The 21702-nt window shown below is 41.1% G+C and overlaps 2 protein-coding genes across 7 annotated transcripts in view; one reads left to right on the top strand and one right to left on the bottom strand.

The window, feature by feature from the left end:
- mre11a (MRE11 homolog A, double strand break repair nuclease) overlaps positions 1–8735 on the bottom strand; it is a 79114-nt gene extending 70379 nt beyond the window's left edge. The window contains exon 1 of the mRNA XM_073043319.1: positions 8514–8735. Coding sequence (XP_072899420.1) covers positions 8514–8533 — 20 coding nt within the window. The 5' untranslated portion in view covers positions 8534–8735. The remainder of the gene's footprint in view (positions 1–8513) is intronic.
- ankrd49 (ankyrin repeat domain 49) lies at positions 8674–20276 on the top strand. Of its 6 annotated transcripts, none has more exons than XM_073043322.1 (4): positions 8674–8802; positions 11754–11902; positions 15864–16259; positions 17544–20276. In XM_073043322.1, the coding sequence occupies exons 3-4, from the start codon at positions 15939–15941 to the stop codon at positions 18006–18008; spliced, it is 786 nt and encodes a 261-aa protein (XP_072899423.1). In that variant the 5' UTR covers positions 8674–8802; positions 11754–11902; positions 15864–15938; the 3' UTR covers positions 18009–20276. The 6 variants fall into 6 exon arrangements, with proteins under 6 accessions (XP_072899423.1, XP_072899427.1, XP_072899425.1 ...); XM_073043324.1 differs by having other exon boundaries at positions 8683–8789; XM_073043323.1 differs by having other exon boundaries at positions 8720–8789; positions 11731–11902.
- Positions 20277–21702: the final 1426 nt, after the last annotated feature.

The raw sequence follows: 21702 nt of genomic DNA, 5'->3' as shown, positions 1-21702 counted from the left end.
ATCATTTTAGGTAGCTGGGTACAAATGAATCCCTCAACAGTTATAAAAACCTGAAGAGCAGGCTTAAGAGGGAAATCAGGAGATCAAATAGAGGATATAAAATGGATTTAGCAGATAGGGTAAAAGATAATCCCAAGAGGTTCTTCAGTTCTATTAATAGCAAAAAGGTTGACTAGGGAAAGATGAAGTCCTCTTAAAGACCATTCGGGGTGCCTACATGTGGAACCACAGAAGATGACTGAAATTTGAATGTTAATTTCTCCATGGTGTTTACTGAGGGTGATAAGTACTGAGGAAGGAGGTGTTTGCAGCCTTGAAGCGCATTAAGATGAGCAAATTCCCAGGGCCTGACCGAGTGCAAGCCTGGATCTTATGGGAGGCCAGGGAAGAAATCAGAGGCACTTACAGAAAGAAATACTTGCTTTGTTGATAGCCACTGATAAAGTTCCAGAAGACTGGAATGTGACTAATGCTGTTCCATTATTCAAGAAGGGTAGCAAGGACAGGCCAGAGGATCACAGCCTGGTGAACCTGACTTCAGTTGTAGGGAAGTTACTGGAGGGAATTCCGAGGGTCAAGATCTACCATCAATCACTTCGATAGTCAAGGCATGATCAGGAATAGTCAGCAAGTTCTGTGGATGGGAGGTGATGTCTGACAAATCATTTGGAGTTTTTCAAAGAGCTAACTAAGGGAATAGATGAAGGTAAAGCAGTGAATGTTACTTATATGGACTTCAGAGCTTGCACAGCCCCAAAGGGTAACCTGACCGGGAAGGAAAGGTAGCATGGGATTCCGGGGCAGACTGTGAAGCAGATTCAGAATTGGTTGGATGATAGGAAGCAGAGGATAATGGTTGAAGGTCAATTTTCCAACTGGAAGCCTGTGACTAGTGGGTTGGCCCAGAAGTCAGTGTGGGAACCTCTGTTATTTGATATTTATGTAAATGATTTGGATGTAAAGCTCTATGTCATGATTAATAATTTTGCTGATGACACTAAAGGGGTTATGTTGATAGTGAAGCAGGTTATAATGACTTGTGAAGTGGTTTTGATCAGTTAAGGAGATGGGCCAAGGAATTACAAAAGGACTTCACTTAGGAAAGTGTGAGGTGACATATTCTGGACATTCAAACCAGCATAGAACCTAGACAGTGAATGAAAGGGCACTGACAAGTGTTGTGGAACAGAGGATCTGGGAGTACAAGTGCACAGTTCATGAATGTGGTCATACAAGTAGACAATGTAATGAAGAAGGCATTTTGCATGCTGGCCTTCATTAGTCAGAGTATCTGATAAAGTATGTAAAGGGTTAACACAGCCAGTTAAACATAGCAGGCTGTTTTCTCTGAAAGAACCTGCTGATGATCAACAGATGAGCTAAGCCATGCTGAGCCACATTTCCTCTCAGAGTTAGACAGTGTTTCAAGATCCTGGTTTCTTTGTGCAGTCAAGCGCAGAGATAGGACCACTCCAGCCTGTTTGTGTATGAGGCCATTATACCTATTCTGTAATTTGTCTCTCGGTACTGTCAAGCAATAGTTAAGTCTGACTCCAGGTATGTGTGTGGGGGGTATCTGAACGATTATATCCATTTTGTAAGGGGAATTGTGAGTCAGTTGGTGGACCAGGCAGTAACAGTCACAGAATATTCCTATTTGATCGACTAACTTGAGTAAGCCCCAGGTGCTTTGAATAAAGAGGTAGTACTTATATGGTCTCTGAGTGATTTTATCCGGATTCGACTTCCACACATCGTATTCAGCAGGAGGAACATTATATTGCAGTGACATAATTGCTGGTGACAGCAACGATTGATGTTCCTGCAACTTGGAGATTGTATACAATTTTGGTCCCCCTGTTGTAGGAAAGACACTGTCAAGCTGCAGAGGGTGCAGAAGTTATTTACCAGAACTCTGTCTGGAGAGATCATCCATGCTGGATCTTTATTCCTTGGGATGCAACAGAATGAGTGGTCACCTCACAGAAGTTCATACATCATGAGGGGTATGGATAAGGAAGATGGTCATAGACTTTTCCCCAGGGTTGAGGAGCCCGATATCGGCGGGTAGAGATACAAGATGACAAGGGAAAGAGTTAAAAGAGACTTGAGAGGTTACACAGAAAGTAATGTGTATCTGGAATGAGTACCACAGGAAGGGGTCAAGGCAGGTACAATCCTACTTTTAAGAGGAATTTGGATAGGTAAGTGGAGCATTAGGGCTTGGAAGGTTATAGGCTAAACGTGAGCAACTGGGACTAACAGGAAGAGTGGTGTAGGGGCCAGTTGGACCTAAGGCCCTGTTTCCATGCATTTCCATCTTCCATTTCCCTAACCTACATACCAGATGAAATTATATTATTTTTCTTCTCTCTATTATGTGAAATGTAAATACAAATGTGTTGTATATTGTCATGTATTGAAATGGGTAAGGTCAGTTAATGTAGTTTGACACTTGTCAGGTATGGTTGATGTCATCAGTTGGGGACAGAACCACACGACATGAGGGAGCATGGAAGCGAGAATGAGAAATAAAGACATGCTCAGAGCATGAAGCACTGAGTCATGATATATGCACTCTCTGATTAAGTACGAGGATAGGTTGCAAATACACAACAGGGGCAATGAGGATACAGATTTTTAAAGTAAGTTGATAAAAGTGGAAAATCCGGGATCCAATACTTCCAATGTTTTACTGAGCCAGCTATGCTAGGTCCGAGATGGATACGGTGGGTCAACTCATTTGAACTTTCTGCCAACGGTAAAGGACTGATGGTGGACAGTAACACAACAGATAACATAAAACAAAGAAGGAGACTACTTTTCACATCTTGCTGGACCAGATGTACAGGGTATAGTCTCAACACTACCAAACACAGGACAAGTCACAGACTATGCAGCAGCACTGAATGCTTACTTCGTTCCCCAGGTCAACACTACGTTTGCCCGGCAGCATTTTCATCAGGTGAGATGGTTCAACTCACATTCAGCAGGCAGCAAAAGACAGCAATTTTCGAACTTACACAGACAACTAAATCAGAGACGCCAAAGTGGGAAAATGTAACTCAGTCTATGTGCGGAGAAAACTACTGGAGAATATGCAGGACCTAACGCTTGCCCGCACACTGGAAATAGCGGCACAATGTGAAGAAGTAGAGGAATAGTTGTCAGCCATGTCACTCCAAGGGAGCCAGCCAGAGACTGTGTGCCATCTTTCACACTGTGAGGACACAGCACCTGGCAAAAAGACAGACGGGAAAAGAAAGTCTAATACAAATAAAAGGAAATGCTACAGATGTGGAAACACAGATCATCTGGGTAGAAAACCAAAGTGATCAGCTCGTGGACAGATGTTCAGAAAATGCACTGGTAAGGATCATTTTGCAAAAATATGCCAGACAAAAGGATTAAAGACACAAAAAGTGAACAATGTTGAGGATGAACAGAAGGTATTTGCATGTGTTGTTAATGAGAAAGTTATCTGAAAAAAATTACCTTTTTGTTTAGGGGGTGTAAATCTGTGCACGTTAGTAGATTCAGGAGCCAGAAGTAATATACTGGGTGAAAATGTGTGGGAAAAGCTAAAGTCAGAGAAAATAAAGTGCCATTCATTTATTCCTAAGCAGAAGAGGAAGCTGTACCCATATTCATCGAGACATCACTGGGGGTTAAGGGGATGTTTGAATGTGAAATAAATATTGGAAACAGAACAGACCAGGTAGGGTCCATCGTGATAAAAGGCAATGGTGAACCACTCCTAGGTAGAGAAACAGCTACAACATTGGTGTGTTAAAGATTGGAGAAAATGTGTCAGTAGTGACAGACATTAAAGAGTCACTTAAGCTGCAGTACCCAAAGTGTCTGAAGGGGTAGGAAAGCTGAACACTAAGCAGATCAGGCTGTACATTGATCCAAAAGTAAAGCTTGTGACCCAGCCACTCAGACTCACAACTTACAACTTCAGGGAAGCCGTTGAGAAAAAAAAATGAACAGCTAATGAAACTGGACATTAGTGAGAAGGTTGAAGGCCAAACTCCTGGGGTTAATTCAGTAGCAATTTTATCAAAACCTCACAAGGACATCAGAATGTGCCTAGACATGAGAAGGGCAAATTAAGCAATTATGAGGGAGAGATATCCCATTCCAACTCTAGATGAGATACTGCAGGGTATGAATGGAACTACGGTGTTTAGCAAACTAGACTTGAAATGGGGCTATCACCAGCTAGAACTAACTCCAGATTCTAGAGAGATAACCACATTTGCAGTGCATAATGATGTGAACAGACCGATATTTGGTGCGTCATCAGCCAGTGAGTAGTACCAGCATGAGTCAGCAAATGCTTCAGATGGAACTGAAGGAGATGAGAACATCTCAGATGATGTGACTGCACATGTGCCTAACCAAAAACTGCACGATGAGAGACTGCACGCTGTCTTAAGAGATTCGCAGAGTGTGGACTGACACTGAACCCAGAGAAATGACAGTTCAACATGGACAGACTGGTTTTCGCGGGAATTCTCGTCACAGAAAGGCATCGGACCAACTGAGGACAGAGTGCGAGCAGTAACGGAGGCTCATGAACCACAAAATGCCACCAAAGCGAGGAGTTTCCCAGGCCTTCTTGGCTACAGCAACAGATTCATACCAGAGTTCGCAACTTTTGACAGAACCACTCAGACGACTGTGTGACCAGGAAGGACGTACAGTTCAAGTTCGAAGAAGAACAGAGGCAAGCATTCAAGGCCCCAAAAGAGGAGCTAGCAAGAGCAGGTATATTGGCCAATTTTGATAAAGATGCACCAACTAAAGTAATAGCAGGTGCCAGCCAGGTCAGACTGGGGGCAGTACTCATACAAAAGTAAAATGAAGAGGTGGTACCTGTCTGCTCTGTAAGCCGTAGTCTCACAGACTGTGAACGAGAATACTCACAAGCAGAGCAAGAAGCATTAGCACTAGCATGGGCCTGTGAAAGACTTCATCCTTATTTATATGGGAGGAAAATTTGACCTGATCACAGATCACAAACCTTTGGAGATGATATACAGCCCAAGATCTAAACCATGCACATGCATATAGCGGTGGGTCTTCAGATTGCAACCATATGACTACAGAGTCATACACCTGCCAGGAAAACAGAGCATTGCAGACCCACTGTCGAGGCTACTGGGAGAGACTGCTCAAAAAAAGAAACATAAGCATTATTCAGAGAAATGTCAGGTTCATAAATGTGAATGCTATGCCTAAAGCTCTGACAACATGAGAAGTGGAGAGAGCCTCAGCCACAGATCCAGAGCTGCAGGAAGTGCGTAAAGCTGTCATGAATAGACACTTTGAGAATTGTAGGGCATATGCGTCCATTGCGAAAGAGATGTGTGTAGTGGGTCATCTTACCCTCAGAGGGACACAGATTGTGTTACCAAAAGCCCTGCACACAACGGCACTCACCAGAGCTCATGAAGGACACTTGGGAATCGTTGGTACAAAGCAGCATCTCAGAACCAAGGGTTGGTGGCTTGGTACGATTAAAGCAGCTGAGAAATACTGCAAAACTTGTCACGGCTGTCAAAGTGTATCTAGACCCGACTCTCCAGAACCGTTAAAACTGGCACTGTTACTGATTGGTCCTTGGCAGGAGGTAGCTGCTGATTTGCTTGGATCATTACCAACAAACCATTCCACTCTAGTAGTAACTGAGTACTACAGCCGATTTTATGAATATGACATTTTGACCTCTACAAATATAGAGATGGTTATTGACAGTCTGGAGAACATTTTCAGTAGAGATGGACTGCCCATATCTATCAGATCAGATATTGGACCTCAATTCAGATCTGAACAGTTCAAGGAATATTGTAAGAGTAATGGAATCAAACACCTGAAAACAATGCCAAAGTGGGATCAGGCAAGCGGTGAAGTGGAGCAACAAAATGCATCACTGATTAAAAGGATTGGGATCGCTCAAGCAGAAGGACTTGACTGGAAACATGAACTGAGAAAATATGTGACTGAGTACAGATGTGGGAAACATACCACTACAAGGAAAAATCCTTCGCTATAACTGCAAAATAAGAGGGGAGATACCAGACATCAAGGAGGTACACAGCAGAACTGGAGGTACGAGATCAGGACGCAGAACAAACAGGAAAGTAAAAGCTGTAAGCAGATGATCACAGAGGAGCACAAGAGTACTGTCAAAGCTGGGGACACTGTGCTTATCCAGTAAGGAAAAGTGGAAAAATTCACCAGTCCTTTCAACACTACACCACTCTAGGTGGTGAAGAAAACAGGAAATCAAGTGGTAATTGATCTCTAACGGTATGCAAGGAATACCAAACGTGTAAAAAAGCTCAACACAAGGAGACTTTTAACAAACAGGAGGAAACTCAAGGATTTGACAAAGAGGTACCGGGACAGGAGGACAATATGATGGACAGTTACAGACAAGCTCAGATTCACAGTGAGCAGAAGCCATTACCACTCATTGAAGAGAAACCGGTACAGAAACCTTAAAGGGTTAGAAAACAACCTCTGAAGTTCAATGACCTTGTACTGCAGTAGACCTTTAGGTTGTGGACTTTGAAACAAAGAAAACTGTTGTAAGTTGAAAAAGAAGTTTACAGTTCCAGAGTTATTAAGTTGAAACAGAAAATGTTTTGGTTATAGTCATGCATGTCAAGAGAATGCGTGTTGAATTGAAATGGTTTAAGTCTGTGAATTGAATGTGTTCTAAAACATTCAAATTCATTTCTCAGGAAAGAAGCGATGTCATGTATTGAAATGGTAAGGTCAGTTAATGTAGTTTGACACTTGTCAAGCAAGGCGATGATGTCGTCAGTCAGAAGAACACGTGATGTGAGGGTGCACGGGAGTGAGAATGAGAAATAAAGACTCGTCCAGCGCATGAAGCATGGAATTTTGATATATCCACTAATTAAGTACTAAAACAGTCTGTAAATACGTAACATACGTACGAAGACACAACAGAGTGCTGATGATGTAATATGGAGCAGCAATCTGCTGCAGGAATTTAGCAGGTCAAGCTGCATCTGTGAGGAGAAAGGAACTGTCTAGGTTTCGAGTTGAAACCTTACATCATGACTGCCTTTTTTTAAAAATGGGAACCTTTACGAGGGAGGCAAATGGAATTGTAACCGGAACCAAACTGGAAATTGGGGAGGAGTGGGAGCCTGTTGCAAACTGTGCGGATGGAACCAGGATTGGGAGAGAAAGGGGACTAAAACTGGAAGGCCGAATGAACAGCAGAGGGATCAGGCCCTGTTATAGGGTTTCGACACAGAACATCAACAATTTTTTTTCCTTCCAAAGGTGCTGCTCCACCTGAGTACCCCAGCAGATTGTTTGTTGTATGTGTATGGAATACTTTCTCAGACTTTCTGTTAGTAACATTTGACAAATCTATCATTTTAACTCAGTCAATAAGCCAACCAAGTTGTTTTGAAATGCACCCAATTCAGCAGCAATGATCACTGTAACCTATCAGTCGTAAAATCTGTACGTGCCCTTTGAGGATATCTTAGTAATATTCAGATATCATCAACTATAATTAGTAAAGTTTAAAATAATTTCCTTAAAAATATCCTTGTACAGAAAAAAATGCATTAAGATTAAAGTTGATGATTTTGTTGTCTTTAGTCAGAACAGAAAAAATAACAATACTCGGTATATTTCCATCTTTCTGACACAGCGGTATCAAGAAAACAACTTTACCCTCAATGTCGCAAAAACAAAGGAGCTGGTTGTGGATTACAGGAGGAATGGAGATGGGCTAACCCCTATTGACATCAATGGATCTGGGGTTAGGAGGGTGAACAGCTTTGAATTCCCCAGCATTCACTTCACTAGGGATCTCACATGGCCTGTGTAGTGAAAAAGGCACAACAGCGCCTCTTTCACCTTAGACGGTTGAAGAAGTTTGGTATGGGCCCCCAAATCCTAAGAACTGGCTACATCACTGCCTGGTATGGGAATCACAGGACTCTACAGAGAGTTATGTGGACAGCCCAGCGCATCTGTAGTTGGGAACTTCCCATGACTCAGGACATTTACAAAGACTGGTGTGAGAAAAGGGCCAGAAGCATCATTGGAAACCCGAGTCACCCCAACCACAATCTATTCCAGCTGCTACCATCCTGGGAAACGGTACCGCAGCATAAAAGCCAGGACCAACAGGCTCCGGGACAGCTTCTTCCATCAGGCCATCAGACGCACGCTGATTTAAGTGTCTTTCTATGTTACGTTGACTGTTCTATTTATTATAAATTACTATGGTTGCACATTTAGACGGAGACGTAAAGATTTTTACCCCTCTGTATGTGAAAGATGTAAGAAATGAAAGTCAATTCAGTGTTAAAATAAAACTATTATTTAAATGACATTGAGACCCTGCACATTCCTCTAAGTGGCCTTGCAACGAAACTGACAAATTTGCCAAAATCTCAAAAAGGCAAAAAGAAAACGAAGTGTGAAACCTTCCCTGACACACAACTTACAAGGTGTTTCCAGCACTCATCTCAACAGGCTGCTCGGCTCCGCTTTCAGTTTCACCTGCACCTGGAAACAAGGCTCGGATCTCCCTCCGCAAGAGGGAAACGTGATCCTCATAAAACGACAGCGCAGTCGGGAACACTTCACTCTTGTTTGTGACCTGGTGAGACTCTGAACTGCAACGCCAGCCCGAACCGCCAATTTCACCACTAACTACAGCCGGAACCAAAAGTCGGGTTCACCCCGGAAGCAGAAGCGGGGGAAGCGGGACTCGGTGGCCGGTGAGTGACTGCAGTGAGTACTCCACTGGTGTCCGAGTCTTTGTGTCTCTTAGTTATACCTTTGTCCCTGGCCCCTTTCTACTGAGGTTTTGCATGCCCTGACTTCTCCTTGCATCAACATCTACATTCTTCGGGCATCATTCCTGATGCAAGGTCACGACCAGCCCTTTGCCTCTACAGAGCTGCAGTTTGTTTCAGATTCCAGTATGCGCCGTTTCTGCGATAATTTGATCCCGCTGTCTAATCGTGCCCAGCATGCTCTTTATCCCTTTTGACAATTTCCCAAGGAAACGCAGATCTAGCTGCCGTTTTACATACTCCATTTCCTTTGCCTAGAGCCCCAAATGGTGGTTTCGGGTTAAAAATGATTGCAGTAATGTACCAAGCAATGAGGAGAACAAATGGAAATTGTTCGTCCGCCTTGTGGTATTACAACATCTGAGCTGCCAATTGCCCCCACCCCACTTTAAAGTTCTGTCCCTTTTTTTTATCCTCGGGCTTCTATCCAAAGTCCAGGAACGGCTCTTTTTTTTATTTGAACCTGTCAAATCCGTAGCATTGCGTTTAACTATCGTGGATCATAATAGACACGCTCAGAGAATGACAGCCTTACCATTCCAATGAACCGGGTACGATTCTGACCTTTAGTTGTGGGTCGATATGTGTGGAGTAGAGTTTGCATGGTCCCCATGATTTTCGTCGATTCCCTGTAAGTGTTCTGTTGCCAGTTGCTTCCCCAGTTAAAAGATGTGCTGGTTGCCTGAAGTTGCTGTAATTTGCCCTTAGTGTAGACGGTTTGTCTGGGTTATATTGGGCATGTACAAGGAAATACATTACAGACAAATGTGGGGTTTTGGGATTAATAGGATAGCCTTGATAGCTGCCTTAGGTTGATGGGCTGAATACTCTCCCATGTATTAGGAATATGAGCATAATGCGAAATGAGTTGTTCTACTATTATAATTTTTGTTTCTTCCAGACACCATAATACATTTTTTTTCATGACCCATGGTAGAGCTAATAGGACTTGATATTTCAATCCCTATGATAAAGTCGGCACTCTCGATGGTGGCAGTGGGCTTGGAGTGGTGACGAGGAGGGTAGCTACATCATCGGGGTCATCAGGTGGGCACCCTCCTTCTTTGACGTTTCATTGATAAGCCCACGACGTCTCCAGAGGGCTCAACGGTGCTACCTGGCGTCCCAGATACACCCCACCCCCCCCAGTTCCGTACCCTCCTGTCTTCATCTTGCAGCCCAGTTGTTGTATTTCCTTTTAATCCAAATCCAGTTACTGCTTTCTTCTGCTGCATTTGACAAGGACTTGATTGCTTGTTGGAGGGAGACACCCCTCACCCCAATCTTCTTCAATAGACTGGTCGTAGATGTAGCAACAAATCCCCTGCATCCCACTTCTACAGGGAAAATCTTGGTCTTCCAGCCGTTCTGAGCAGCTTCCGTTGCCAGTTCAGAGTACTTGGTCTTTTTCCTCTCATAAGCTTCTTCAACGCCATCTTTCCATGGTGCTGTCAATTCCACAACATATGCCAGCTTGGCTGTTGTGGACCACAGGACTATGTCTGGCCGGAGTGTTGAAGCCGCAATGTCTGGGGGAAACACAAGCTTTTTCTCCAAGTCCACGTCCATTTTCCAAACCCGAGCAACATGCAGAATGCTTACATCCTTTGATGTTACTTGGTGCCCTGGAGGTTGGCCTGCTGGTACAAATCGTGTAATGTGGATATTTCCTGCCGATGTTTGTGGGAGAGCGTTTACGGTGGTTTGCCTCTGTTCCAAGATTGATGCCAGCTGTCTGAGAACTTGGTTATGCCGCCAAGTATACCGCCCCTGGCTGAGCTTCATGGTGCATCCTTTAAAAATGTGCTTTAGTGATCCAGGTGCTTGACAAAGAGAGCAAGTGGGGTCTTCTCCTCACCAGTGGTTCAGGTTTTGAGTTGTTGGTAGGAGGTCATAAATGGCTCTGATGACAAAACTTAGCGGAGATCCCTCCATCTCCCAGATGTTGCGCCAACTGAGTTTCCTCTTTTCCAGGCTCTCCCAGTTAGTCCATTAGCCCTGCTTAGCCACTGAGATGGCCCTGGCGTGTTGCTCTGCCTCCTCCTGTCTTCTCACCTCCTCCACCACGAGCCGTCTCTTCTGCACTGATGTTGCCTTGTGCCATTGAAGAGCCTTTGGGACGAGCCCGAGACCGGCTCTCCCATGTTGGACTTGGCCAACCACATCCCTGAAGCGAAGAGCAGACTTTGCACTTGAACGGCTTCAGATGGGGTCCACTTCCTCCCGTTGCCACACGGGGGGGGGGGGGGGCCCTGTTCGAATAACAGTATCTTCAGATTCAGTGAGGGTCATGACCAACATTACTTTGGTGCATTTGACTTGCAATTGATAATTCTAATTTGCCCTTCCTGTACAGTCCAACCGGACTTAAGCATCGTGGAAGTCCAAGCCAGTGTTTCACATGTGTGCTGATCACTCTTTCAAGCTTTTCCACCTTGTTGATGGGGATTTCATACACTGTTAAAGGCCACATGAGTCTTGGGAGTATACTGGACTGGAAGCACCACAGCTTGAGTTGTCCTGGCAACCAGGTCTTGTTGATGCGAGCTATGTACATGATGGTATCCTTTCTGAGTTGTTTAAACTGCTCAGTGTCCTTGAGCTTAGCATCGTACCCATTCACATACCTATTCCTTTAATTCTTCCTACACCATCCAGCCCCACTATACTTAACTTAAACTTGTGAAAGGAGATTTGTCTGAAATATTGCTTCTCTCACCACAGAGTACTTAAAGCTGATTCTAATTTTATTTTGTTTTCCTGCACCTTGATTGCATTTCCCTGTATGTCGGCTGGCCGAGGCAAACATTATGTTGCCAATTTCAATTGTGAGCAGCTTCATTTTGTTTTACTTGTCACGAAGGACATTCACTTCTATTACTGAAGGACACGAGATCCTGCTGATGCTGGAAATCATGAGCAAAGTACACAGAGTGCTGGTGGAACTCAGCAAGTCAGAGTGCATCTATGGAGAGAAATAAGTAGGCAGTGTTTCAGGTCAAGACCCTTCATCAGGACTGGCAAAGGAGTACAAGGTGAGAGGGGAGAAGGGTGGGTGGGTGGGGAAGTGGAAATGAATTGACTTTATTACTTACATCCTTCAAATACATGAGGAGTAAAAATCTTTATATTACATCTCCATTCAAATGTGCAATTATAGTAATTTCTAATAAATATTATGTACAACAGGACAGTCAATGTAACATAGAAATACAGTAACGTCAGCATAAGCAGTCTGATGGCCTGGTGGAAGAAGCTGGCCCGGAGCCTGTTGGTCCTGGCCTTTACGCTGTAATACTGTTTCCCAGATGGTAGCAGTTTGTGGTCTCCAATGATCCTTCAGGCTCTTTTTACACACCTGTCTTTGTAAGTGTCCTGAATAGTGGGGAAGCTCACATCTACAGATGTGCTGGGCTGTCCGCACCACTCTCTGCAGAGTCCTGTGATTGAGAGGAGTACAGTTCCCATACCAGGCAGTGATGCAGCCAGTCAATCAAGCCTCTATAGAAAGTTCATAGAATTTGGGGGGCCCATACCAAACTTCTTCAACTGTCTGAGGTGAAAGAGGTGCTGTTGTGTCTTTTTCACCACACAGCTGATATGTACAGACCATGTGAAATCCTTGGTGATGTGGATGCCAAGGAACTTAAAGCTGTTCACCCTCTCAACCCAGATCCATTGTTGTCTATGGGGGCTAGCCTATCTGCATTCCTCCTGTAGTCCACAACCAGCTCCTTTGTTTTTGCAACATTGAGGGAGAGGTTGTTTTCTTGACACCTCTGTGTCAGGGTGATGACTTCTTCTCTGTAGGCTGCCTCATTATTATTTGAGATTAGGCCAACCAGTGTAGTGTTGTCAGCAAATTTAATTAGCAAATTGGAGTTGTGGGTGGTGACACAGTCACGGGTATACAGAGACTAAAAGAGGGGGCTTAGGATACAGCCCTGAAGGGCACCTGTGTTGAGGGGCAGAGGTGAGGGAGCCCACTCTTACCACCTGATAGTGATCTGACAGGAAGCCCAGGATCCAGCTACACAAGGCAAGGTGAAGTAAGAATGGGAGGTGATAGGTGGAATCTGGTAGGAGAGGACAGTGGGCATAACAAAAGGGGAAAAGGCACCAGAGGGAGGTGATGGACAGAAGAGAGAAGGGGAAAAGGTGAGAGGGGAACCAGAATGGGGAGTAGGATAAAGAGGGAAGGGGAGGACAGAGAAATTGATGTCCATCAGTTGGAGGATACCCAGATGGACTATGAGGTGTTGCACCTCCAACCTGAGTGTGGCCTCATCGTGGCAGTAGAGGAGGCCACGGACTGATTGTTGGAGTGGGAAGTTGAATTGAAATGGGTGGCCACCACATATTCCGTCTGAGCAGCCTCCAACCTGATTCTCCAACTCACAGTAATTTCTCACTCCTCCCCCTTTTGGTTCCTCTCTCACCCCTTCTCTCCTCACCTACCTATCACTTTCCTCTGGTGCCCTTTCTCCTTTCCTTTCTTCCATGATCCACTGTCCTCTCCTTTCAGACAACTTCTTTTAAACCCTTTACCTCTTTCACCTATCACCTCTCAACTTCATTTCCAATTATCCACCTTCCCCTGACTTGGTTTCACCTATTAGCTGCCAGCTAGTACTTCTTCCCCACCCCTTCCCTCACCTTCTTATCTGGCTTCTTCCCTTCCTTTCCAGTTCAGATGAAGGATCTCGGCCTGAAATAGCCACTCTTTATTACTGAAGCACTATCTAATTCTATCATGGCTATAACCTAAATCACCAGGCGCACTTTTCACTCTTTAAATCAAGTGCAAACCCAATATATCTGAAATCAACTTCAAACACATATTTTCATTCCATTTCTTTCACAAAGCTTTCCTTTAGGAGTTGTAATTACTTCACCTCTTCCCAAGAATTTTGTTTTACTTTTTCAATTCTAATGAAAAGCAGCATAATTGATACACTTCTCAGATAACCTATTTTAACCTTTTGGTTTTATTAAGATTTTTGGGTTCACCTCTTGTAGTTAAAATGATTCTTTTTCTGGTCTATAATAGTTGAGTACATAGCTGCACAATTTTCTGTTGAAGCGACTATAACAGCTTTCATAATCTGTTATTTCATATTTAGTCTTCAGTTGTCTTACATGATAGTTTGGGGACAATGAAAATGCTACATCAAAAAAGCACAAGAAAATAGGAACAGAAGTAGGCCACAGGCCCCTCATGACTGATCAACTTCCCTTCTATGCCATAAGATCATAATTTTTCAAATAACCATATAATTATTTAACTCTGCCATATAAGTGAAAAGGGTAAGTAATTATATACTATATCTTCTTTACCAATGAGGTTTAGGTTTGTAAAAATAACAAATCTAGTTCAGAATGCATTCCTTTGGCAAACCTGCTACAGAAAGTGAAATAACTGGTGATAAAGTACTGGATTCAATTGGAGTGAAAACAAACAGTTATAATAGCAGACATGAGTGAATCTCAGTGCTTGTCCTAGTTAATTATTTATGATAGAAAAGTTGGTGTTCAAGAAGAGAGTGAAATAGGAAAGATTTGATTTCAACGTTCAAAGTAAATATATTATCAAATTACATACAGTATATTTCACCAAATACAACCCTGAGATTCATTTTCTTGTGGGCATACTCAGTAATCCATAATAGAATAATAACCATAATATAATCAATGGAAGACTTTCTATGGTGTGTTTTATTTGTACCCACTGTGCTTCATATGCTGTGTACTTGGTCAGCAATAAAATGTCGTCATATATCTTGCACAGCAGCTTGTGGATTTCTGATTTAACTCCACATCTGCTCTTATCTAAGCTTACATGTGAAGATTTTCCAAACAAATTTCTTTTGACTGTCATTGTTTAGATGGCAAATTCTGGCCTAACGTGGATAGGTTGCAAATCATCCTTCCTATTTCTTATCTCCATTTTATTTTCAATTATTTTTGTATTGATGTTATTTGTAATAAAGTTTATACTTGTTTTTCTTTGGTTCTCTGCAGTTAGGTTCTTGCATTGCACCTGTCCATACATGTACTTGTGCATATGACAAAAAAGTTGGCCTTTATTTTGAGTCGTTCTTCAATGTTTGTGCTTTGTTTCCTCTAATTTCTGTTGTGGCTTGAATTTTGGTACTTGTTCTCATTTTAATACATAAATTGTAATTACACTTGTGCTTATTTTTATTCTCTGTAAACGTAATGTTTTGACTTTATTTGTGCTTTCTCTTTGTCCTCCATTAAAAGAGTACTGATGTAAAAATCTCTTGGTTGATGTAAATGTATTAATCTATTACTGTATCTCATAACATCATATCCTTATTACTGTGGCGATTAGGACCCATTTCCTTCTCTGCCTTTGGAGGAAAACTCTTAGCATCCCACCTTTACAAAACTGCATCATGTAATTACAGCAGAAGAATGTTCTTGCTTCTCCAAAAATACTTGAGAATTAGAAAAGCTCATATTGTCCATTAAGTCTGCAGCCCTTGTTTATTTTTACATTCAAATCATCTTTTATATATGTCTACTATTGCGTGTTCTACTAATACATAATCCTTTTAATCCATCTGGACTCCATGAAAGTGTTGCAATCACCACTGCTGTCCAACTTCCATCATTTTCAAGTATTACTAACACTAAAGTAAAGTGTAGTTACAATATCATGTATTCACCAATATGCATGTTTCAGGAACAGCTTCTTCACCTGTGCCATCAGATTTCTGAATGGACAACAAATCTATGAATGCTACTTTACTATTTCCTCTCTTTTAGCACTTAATTTTTATATACTTATTGTAATTTATAGTTTATTATGTATTATAATGTTGTGCTGCCACAAAACAATGAACTTCACAACATATGCCAGTGATTTTGATTGCCACAATTGGTAAAACAAAATCCTTCACTACACAGTTTACAAAGATGTAAGAATGGTACCAGGTCAGTGGTAATTGCGATTTTTGTTTTTCATCACAGTGGATCTTATTCAATCACAATGTTGAATCAAGATTTATATTTTGAAGTCATGAAAATTTAAGTATTTCAGAGAAAATGAATGTGCAAGAGAAAAATAGTCCTAAGGTGAAGAAATCCTTTGTTGCAAAACCTTTAGAAGAAAACAAAATACTTGAAGAAGATGAAAATCAAGAGTGTGGTCCTGAAGGAGTTACTGACTTTGCAAACTACTTCAATCAACTTGATTTATTAGAGACACATAGACATCTGATACCTGTGGGAACACACAGTTTGTGGCATGGAGAGTCCGATGATGAAGAGGAGGAAGCTGAAAATGATGCTTATTTTAAAGTGAAAGAGAAAGAGCTGGAAAATGACCCAGCAAATCTATTACTTTGGGCATCTGAGAAAAACCAGGTAGGTGTCTGACAGGATTGTCTATTATTGAAATCTTCAAAATCATCAGATCCAAGATCTAAAAATGAAAAATTACAAGGTAGACAAATAGCATGGAAACAGATTCTTCAGCCTATCAAATCTGCACCAGTTCTGAAGTACCTATTTACAATAGGTTAGTCTTATTCTTACCCAATCTAATTCTCCCTTGTGACTCCCTACAGACTCTACCACTCACCTGCCCACCTGAGGCAGATTACTCTGTTCAATTAATTTACCAATCTGCATGTCTTTGGGATATGGGAGGAACCTGTTCAGAAGTACTTCACTGAATATGATAAAATGCTGCTTGGATTCAAATTCTCTTTCTCAGAATTTTCTTATTTTCCTCTTACAGTTTAAAAAAAACCTCCTTTTTCCAAACTTTCGTTATATCTATAAATGCTCATAAGATAGAATCTTCAATTTTCTTCTTCCTTGGGATTAGTTTTAAGAAGATATCCAAAATGACATGCTATAGTCCATTTAAAGCACTAACTGGTACAAATTCAATGACTTTTTTTGTATATCCAATGCCCTTTTTAATCCAGTTTGCTTTGGAATGGTTTTGATGTGCAATCAGCTTTTAGTAATATAAGCTGCTTTTTAACATGTTTCATATGCTGCATATTTGTGTCTAAAGGTATTTCCCTAATTGAATACCCTCTTCCAGAAATCTACCTATTCTGTATCCTGAAATTTACCTTACCTGACTTATCACAATTCACAAGTCCTTTAATTGTTCATTTTGACATTTATATTAATAAAATATAACACCACCCCCACCCCAAGCGAAATCCTGGGGCACATCATTTTCAGCATTTTGCCAGTCTGAAATTTTAAATATATTAACATAGTTTGGAATTACTCAATTTATTTTTCTTCTATATCTTAGAGTTATAGTGAAGTACAGGATAGAAATAGGCCCTTCGGCCCATCTAGTCCATGCCAAAACCATTTAAACTGCCTACTCCCATCGACTTTCACCGGACCATTGTCCTCCATATCCCTACTGTCCATGTACCTTTCCAAACTTCATATTGTTGAATTTGTATGTTCTCTTGCATGCTTGTACAGCATTAGATACGTGTTAATAATGGCAACTTCATTAAGTTTGTATTTAAGAAGACTATTCAAAAGGGTTATTGATAGCTATTAATGATTTTGTACTCTATAGTAGGTTCAGTATCCAAAGAACATTCTGAATGAAGGAAAGGCATTACAGATTCATGAGTGTGTAATAACAACTGTTTGTCTTTCTCTTAGGTTTCTATAGTATGCAGACTTCTCTCAGAAAACCCAGATCTTGTTAATGTTAAAGATGATGACCACTACACACCACTTCATAGGGCTGCCTACAGTGGTCATATTGAGGTCGTTCGGAAGTTGATAGCTCAAGGAGCAGATGTGCATGCTCGTACTATAGATGGTTGGACACCTTTGCACAGCGCTTGTAAATGGAACAATGCAGAAATAGCTTCATTTCTTCTGCAGCATGATGCAGATGTCAATGCCCAGACTAATGGTTTACATACAGCATTACATCTTGCTTCAGGAAGTAAAGACACCAAGGAAGTTATTGAATTGTTGTTAATGAATCACTACATCAATTCCGATCTAAAAAATAACTTGGGTGAGACAGCCTATGATATTGCTTGTCGAACAAATATTCATTATTACCTCTTTGAAATTGCAGAACACTGCACAAATTCAGTACCTGGGCCAAAATGACTCACCTTAAAGTACAGTCACCTAAACACAAACTCACAGTCATTTTTATTGAGTAGAAATTAGGTACATCTCTTTAAGTTTAAATTAATATCGTAATTGTTTCAATATCAATATGAAAACCATCAATTTCCTATTTACCCATAAGTCAGTGTTTAGTCAACTTATTGAAAACGTGTTGCAATTTTTGGTGAAAAAGATATAACTTTGAAGTTAGTGTCTTTTATTCTGTTGTAATGAGTTGAGAAAAATAAACCAGCTACTTTCCATTGGCTATAATAGTACTCTGATCTGAATCTTTTGCTTCCTCCATGCTGTAGTATCAGATTCTCCATCTATGTAGCTTGCAAAATTGAAAAACACTAAGGGAGATGTTAGAACATTGAAACGAAAATCAGTGTGTTACTCTCAGTAAGTTGGGATTTCTATTGGTAAGGTGAAAAGGAAGTAATTTTAGTGGAATGCCTAAGAGAAACATTGGATATGTGTACATAATATTACACTGGAGACAAGCATTTACTGTTGCACTGTTAATGTTACTGGGACGTTTGCCCTAAAGGTTCCCAGCACAAGAAAAATGTTGAAAGCTGGTGATCAAATTTTAAACTGGTCACAAAAATGCAGGTTAAACCTGTTTGTAAGTGAACAATACTTTCTCTCATTGTTGTGTGAAGGAATTTCTTGGCCACTGTATCTAATAACATAAAAGATGCCGGAGTAGGCTATTTGACCCACTGTTCCTGCATTGATGCATTTGTAAGTTGCTTGCTGCAGACTAGGCACAGTGAAATAGAGGTTAATAAAATGTTTTTAAAAAGGCATAATGATTGACTATACAGGAAAACCACAAAAAATACAAAAACTTCACAATACAATAAACTTCTGCACAGTCCAACAGCAAAAGCAAAGTGGCAGGCTAGCAGCTGAGTCACAGTGCATAAACATTCCTCCTTTAGAATGAAAATGTCACTCCAATTTTCTACCACACTGGTAGTTTGTTCACTCCCATGAGTCAGTTGGCAGTAAGCAAAGGGAAGTTGGGAGGGGTGGGGGGCTGATGTCACAGCTCAAGTTGTGCGAGTCCATTCAATGCTCAGAAAATGCACTTCATGCTTCTCATCAGCCTACTGTCCTCCCCTCTGTGCAATACAGCGCTCCCTAATTATCAATAGCCTCCCTCTGTGCAATACAGCCCTCACCAATTATCTGCCTACCATCCTCCCCTCTGTGCCATATGGCACTCACCAATTATCAATGGCCTCCCCATTTCACATCAAAAACTAATGTTTGTTTCTTTTATCATGATTTCTCAGGGATCCCCTATAGACCTTTCAGAATCCTGTTTGAGAAACCCTGTTATATATCAACTCTTTATTGGCACATTGTTGGCATAAAGTTCATGACTATTATTCATCACCTGGGTAGTGCTGATCCATTTTAGAAAAGTTTTGATAATTCCTTTATAAGATCAGGAAAGTTCTGCTGTTTTCCTACCAGTTAAAAACAGGTGTTGCTTGAGTTTCTCTAAATGTCCAGGAAAATGTGATGAGTTCCAAGTATACATCTCCCTAATTTTGCAAGGACTGAATGAGTCAGTTTGCTGGGAAAGCTGTTCCTTGCTATGTAATCATCACATAACATGGTAGTTTTCCTACTCTCTGGATGTTGTTAATCCCTAGATGTAGAATTATGGATTTAAAATGGCCCAAAATTTCCAGTACCAAAGACCTATGTCTGAGTCAAAATAGTGGTCTCCTACAGAGAACATTTCTTCTGTGAACAAAATCAAGATTAAGTCACTCGAATGGTGCAATAGAAAACTTTGTATTGTCTGAATACCTGAATCACTGACTTGTTGAAACTGCTGATGGTGGGGAGCAATGTTCCCTCTTAACGTTTTTTTACAGTTGCATGGACCAACCATTGCTCTGAGCAGGAACTTATTGCATGGCCTGAAAAATGTGGGGCACCTTAAATGTTTTTTTTCTGTAATATGTGTACTCTGATTATTTAGAATAAAAATTTAAATATCATATACTTTTATTTATTCATTGAAGGGTATAATGAAATACAGTGTAACAAAGAAAATCTCATGTTTCATAAACTTAAACTTAGATGGCATCTCCATTCAGCGGGCCAGCAGTTTGTTAACAATGAGCTATTAACTTCTATTCTGTGTTTATTGTTACAGTTTGTAATATTGTTGCAACTTGAAACCCTGACAATGTAAATACTCTAAAATGTTTCAAAGTAAAGGTTGTGGTATATTCATTATTTAGAAAATTTATGGATCATATTCATTAACACAACTAATAACAGGGTATTTTGCAAATATATTAGCAGATTTCAAAGGTAAATTGGCTTAATTTCAAAATTATATTAACATTATAAAAAAGAAAATTCTAGCTGCATGGCAGCAAAGGCTAAGTACACGGGAGCATAATAAACACTGTATGGCTGTGCACCCACGCAGCTGAGAGTGGTGGGAAGGCTGTACCTGCGATGTCGGGCACCATACACTACTCTCTACAGCTTTTTACGTTCCAGCCCATTTGAATTACCATACCAGACCATGATGCAACCAGTCAGGATTCTTTCAAGAGTACATCTGTAGAAGTTTGTTAGAACATTCAATGATAAGCTGAACTTCCTTGACCTCCCAAGAAAGTAAAGATACTGGGGCAACTTTCTTGCAAGCCATCTGAATGCAGAATTCTCTCCTTATCTCAGTGCTAAATCTCAATCCTGGTCCAAGACTCCTTAGCAAGGGAAAATATGTTCTTTACTTCTAAACGTGCAACCAAACCACTAGACAATTGTGATTAGACTTATTTATTTAACTCTATAATAGAAAGTATCATACTTTTTGTCTTAATTACTTGCCACATCTATTTGTTGACCATCAACACTATGTGTGCCAATACACTTGATCTGCTCTTTCCTTCCAGTCCTGATGAAGCGTCTCTACCCGAAACCATAACTGTCCATTTCCCTCTATAGACGCTGCCTAGCTTACTGAGTTCTTTCAGCATGTTGTGTGTCTTACTAGCATATCTTCATCTTCGGGACATCATCATTTCACCATTCACTATTCTCTCTTCACCAGTTATCACTTCACCGTCTGTTTTTGTGTAACCTGAACCAAAGAAGATAACCTGACATTCTCCCACATTACATTTCATCTGAAGGGTTCTGGTTCACTTATTCTCTGTCATCCCCTTGAACCCTCATTACATGCTCTTGGGTGCAATCCCATCTAGATTAGCATCATCAAACAACATACAAATATACATCTTATTAATAGAGCTAGAGGGCAAAAGCATGGATCCCTGTAATATAGCATTAGCCACAGCTTGCTAAAAATATGTAAACACAAGATTCAGCAACTGCTGAAAATCTAGACCAACATGCAGAAAATACTGGAGGAACTCAGCAAATCAGGGTGCATCTAAGGAGGGGAATAAACTATCAACGTTTCAGGCTGAGACCTTCATCAGGACTAAAAAAAGAGGCAAAAGCCAGAACAAAAAGCTGGGGAAGGAATAATGAGGGAGGAGGGAGAAATTACCAAAAGTTAAAGAAACCTGCGTTCATGCCATTCAAGTTGGAGGCTACCGAGATGAAATATGAGGTGTTACTCCTCCAATCTGAATTTGACTTCATCATGGCTGTAGAGGAGGCTATTGACAGATATGCG

The sequence above is a fragment of the Hemitrygon akajei genome, chromosome 4 (genome assembly GCF_048418815.1).
Source record: "Hemitrygon akajei chromosome 4, sHemAka1.3, whole genome shotgun sequence".
In the NCBI taxonomy this organism is placed as follows: domain Eukaryota; kingdom Metazoa; phylum Chordata; class Chondrichthyes; order Myliobatiformes; family Dasyatidae; genus Hemitrygon; species Hemitrygon akajei.
This window is presented reverse-complemented; position numbering and strand designations above follow the sequence as displayed.

Bases quoted from the DNA above. Each gene is read 5' to 3' on its own strand.
- ankrd49 (XM_073043322.1), top strand. From the start codon at position 15,939: ATGAATGTGCAAGAGAAAAATAGTCCTAAGGTGAAGAAATCCTTTGTT. The intron at 16,260-17,543 runs GTAGGTGTCTGA...TCTTTCTCTTAG, and splicing joins GGGCATCTGAGAAAAACCAG to GTTTCTATAGTATGCAGACT.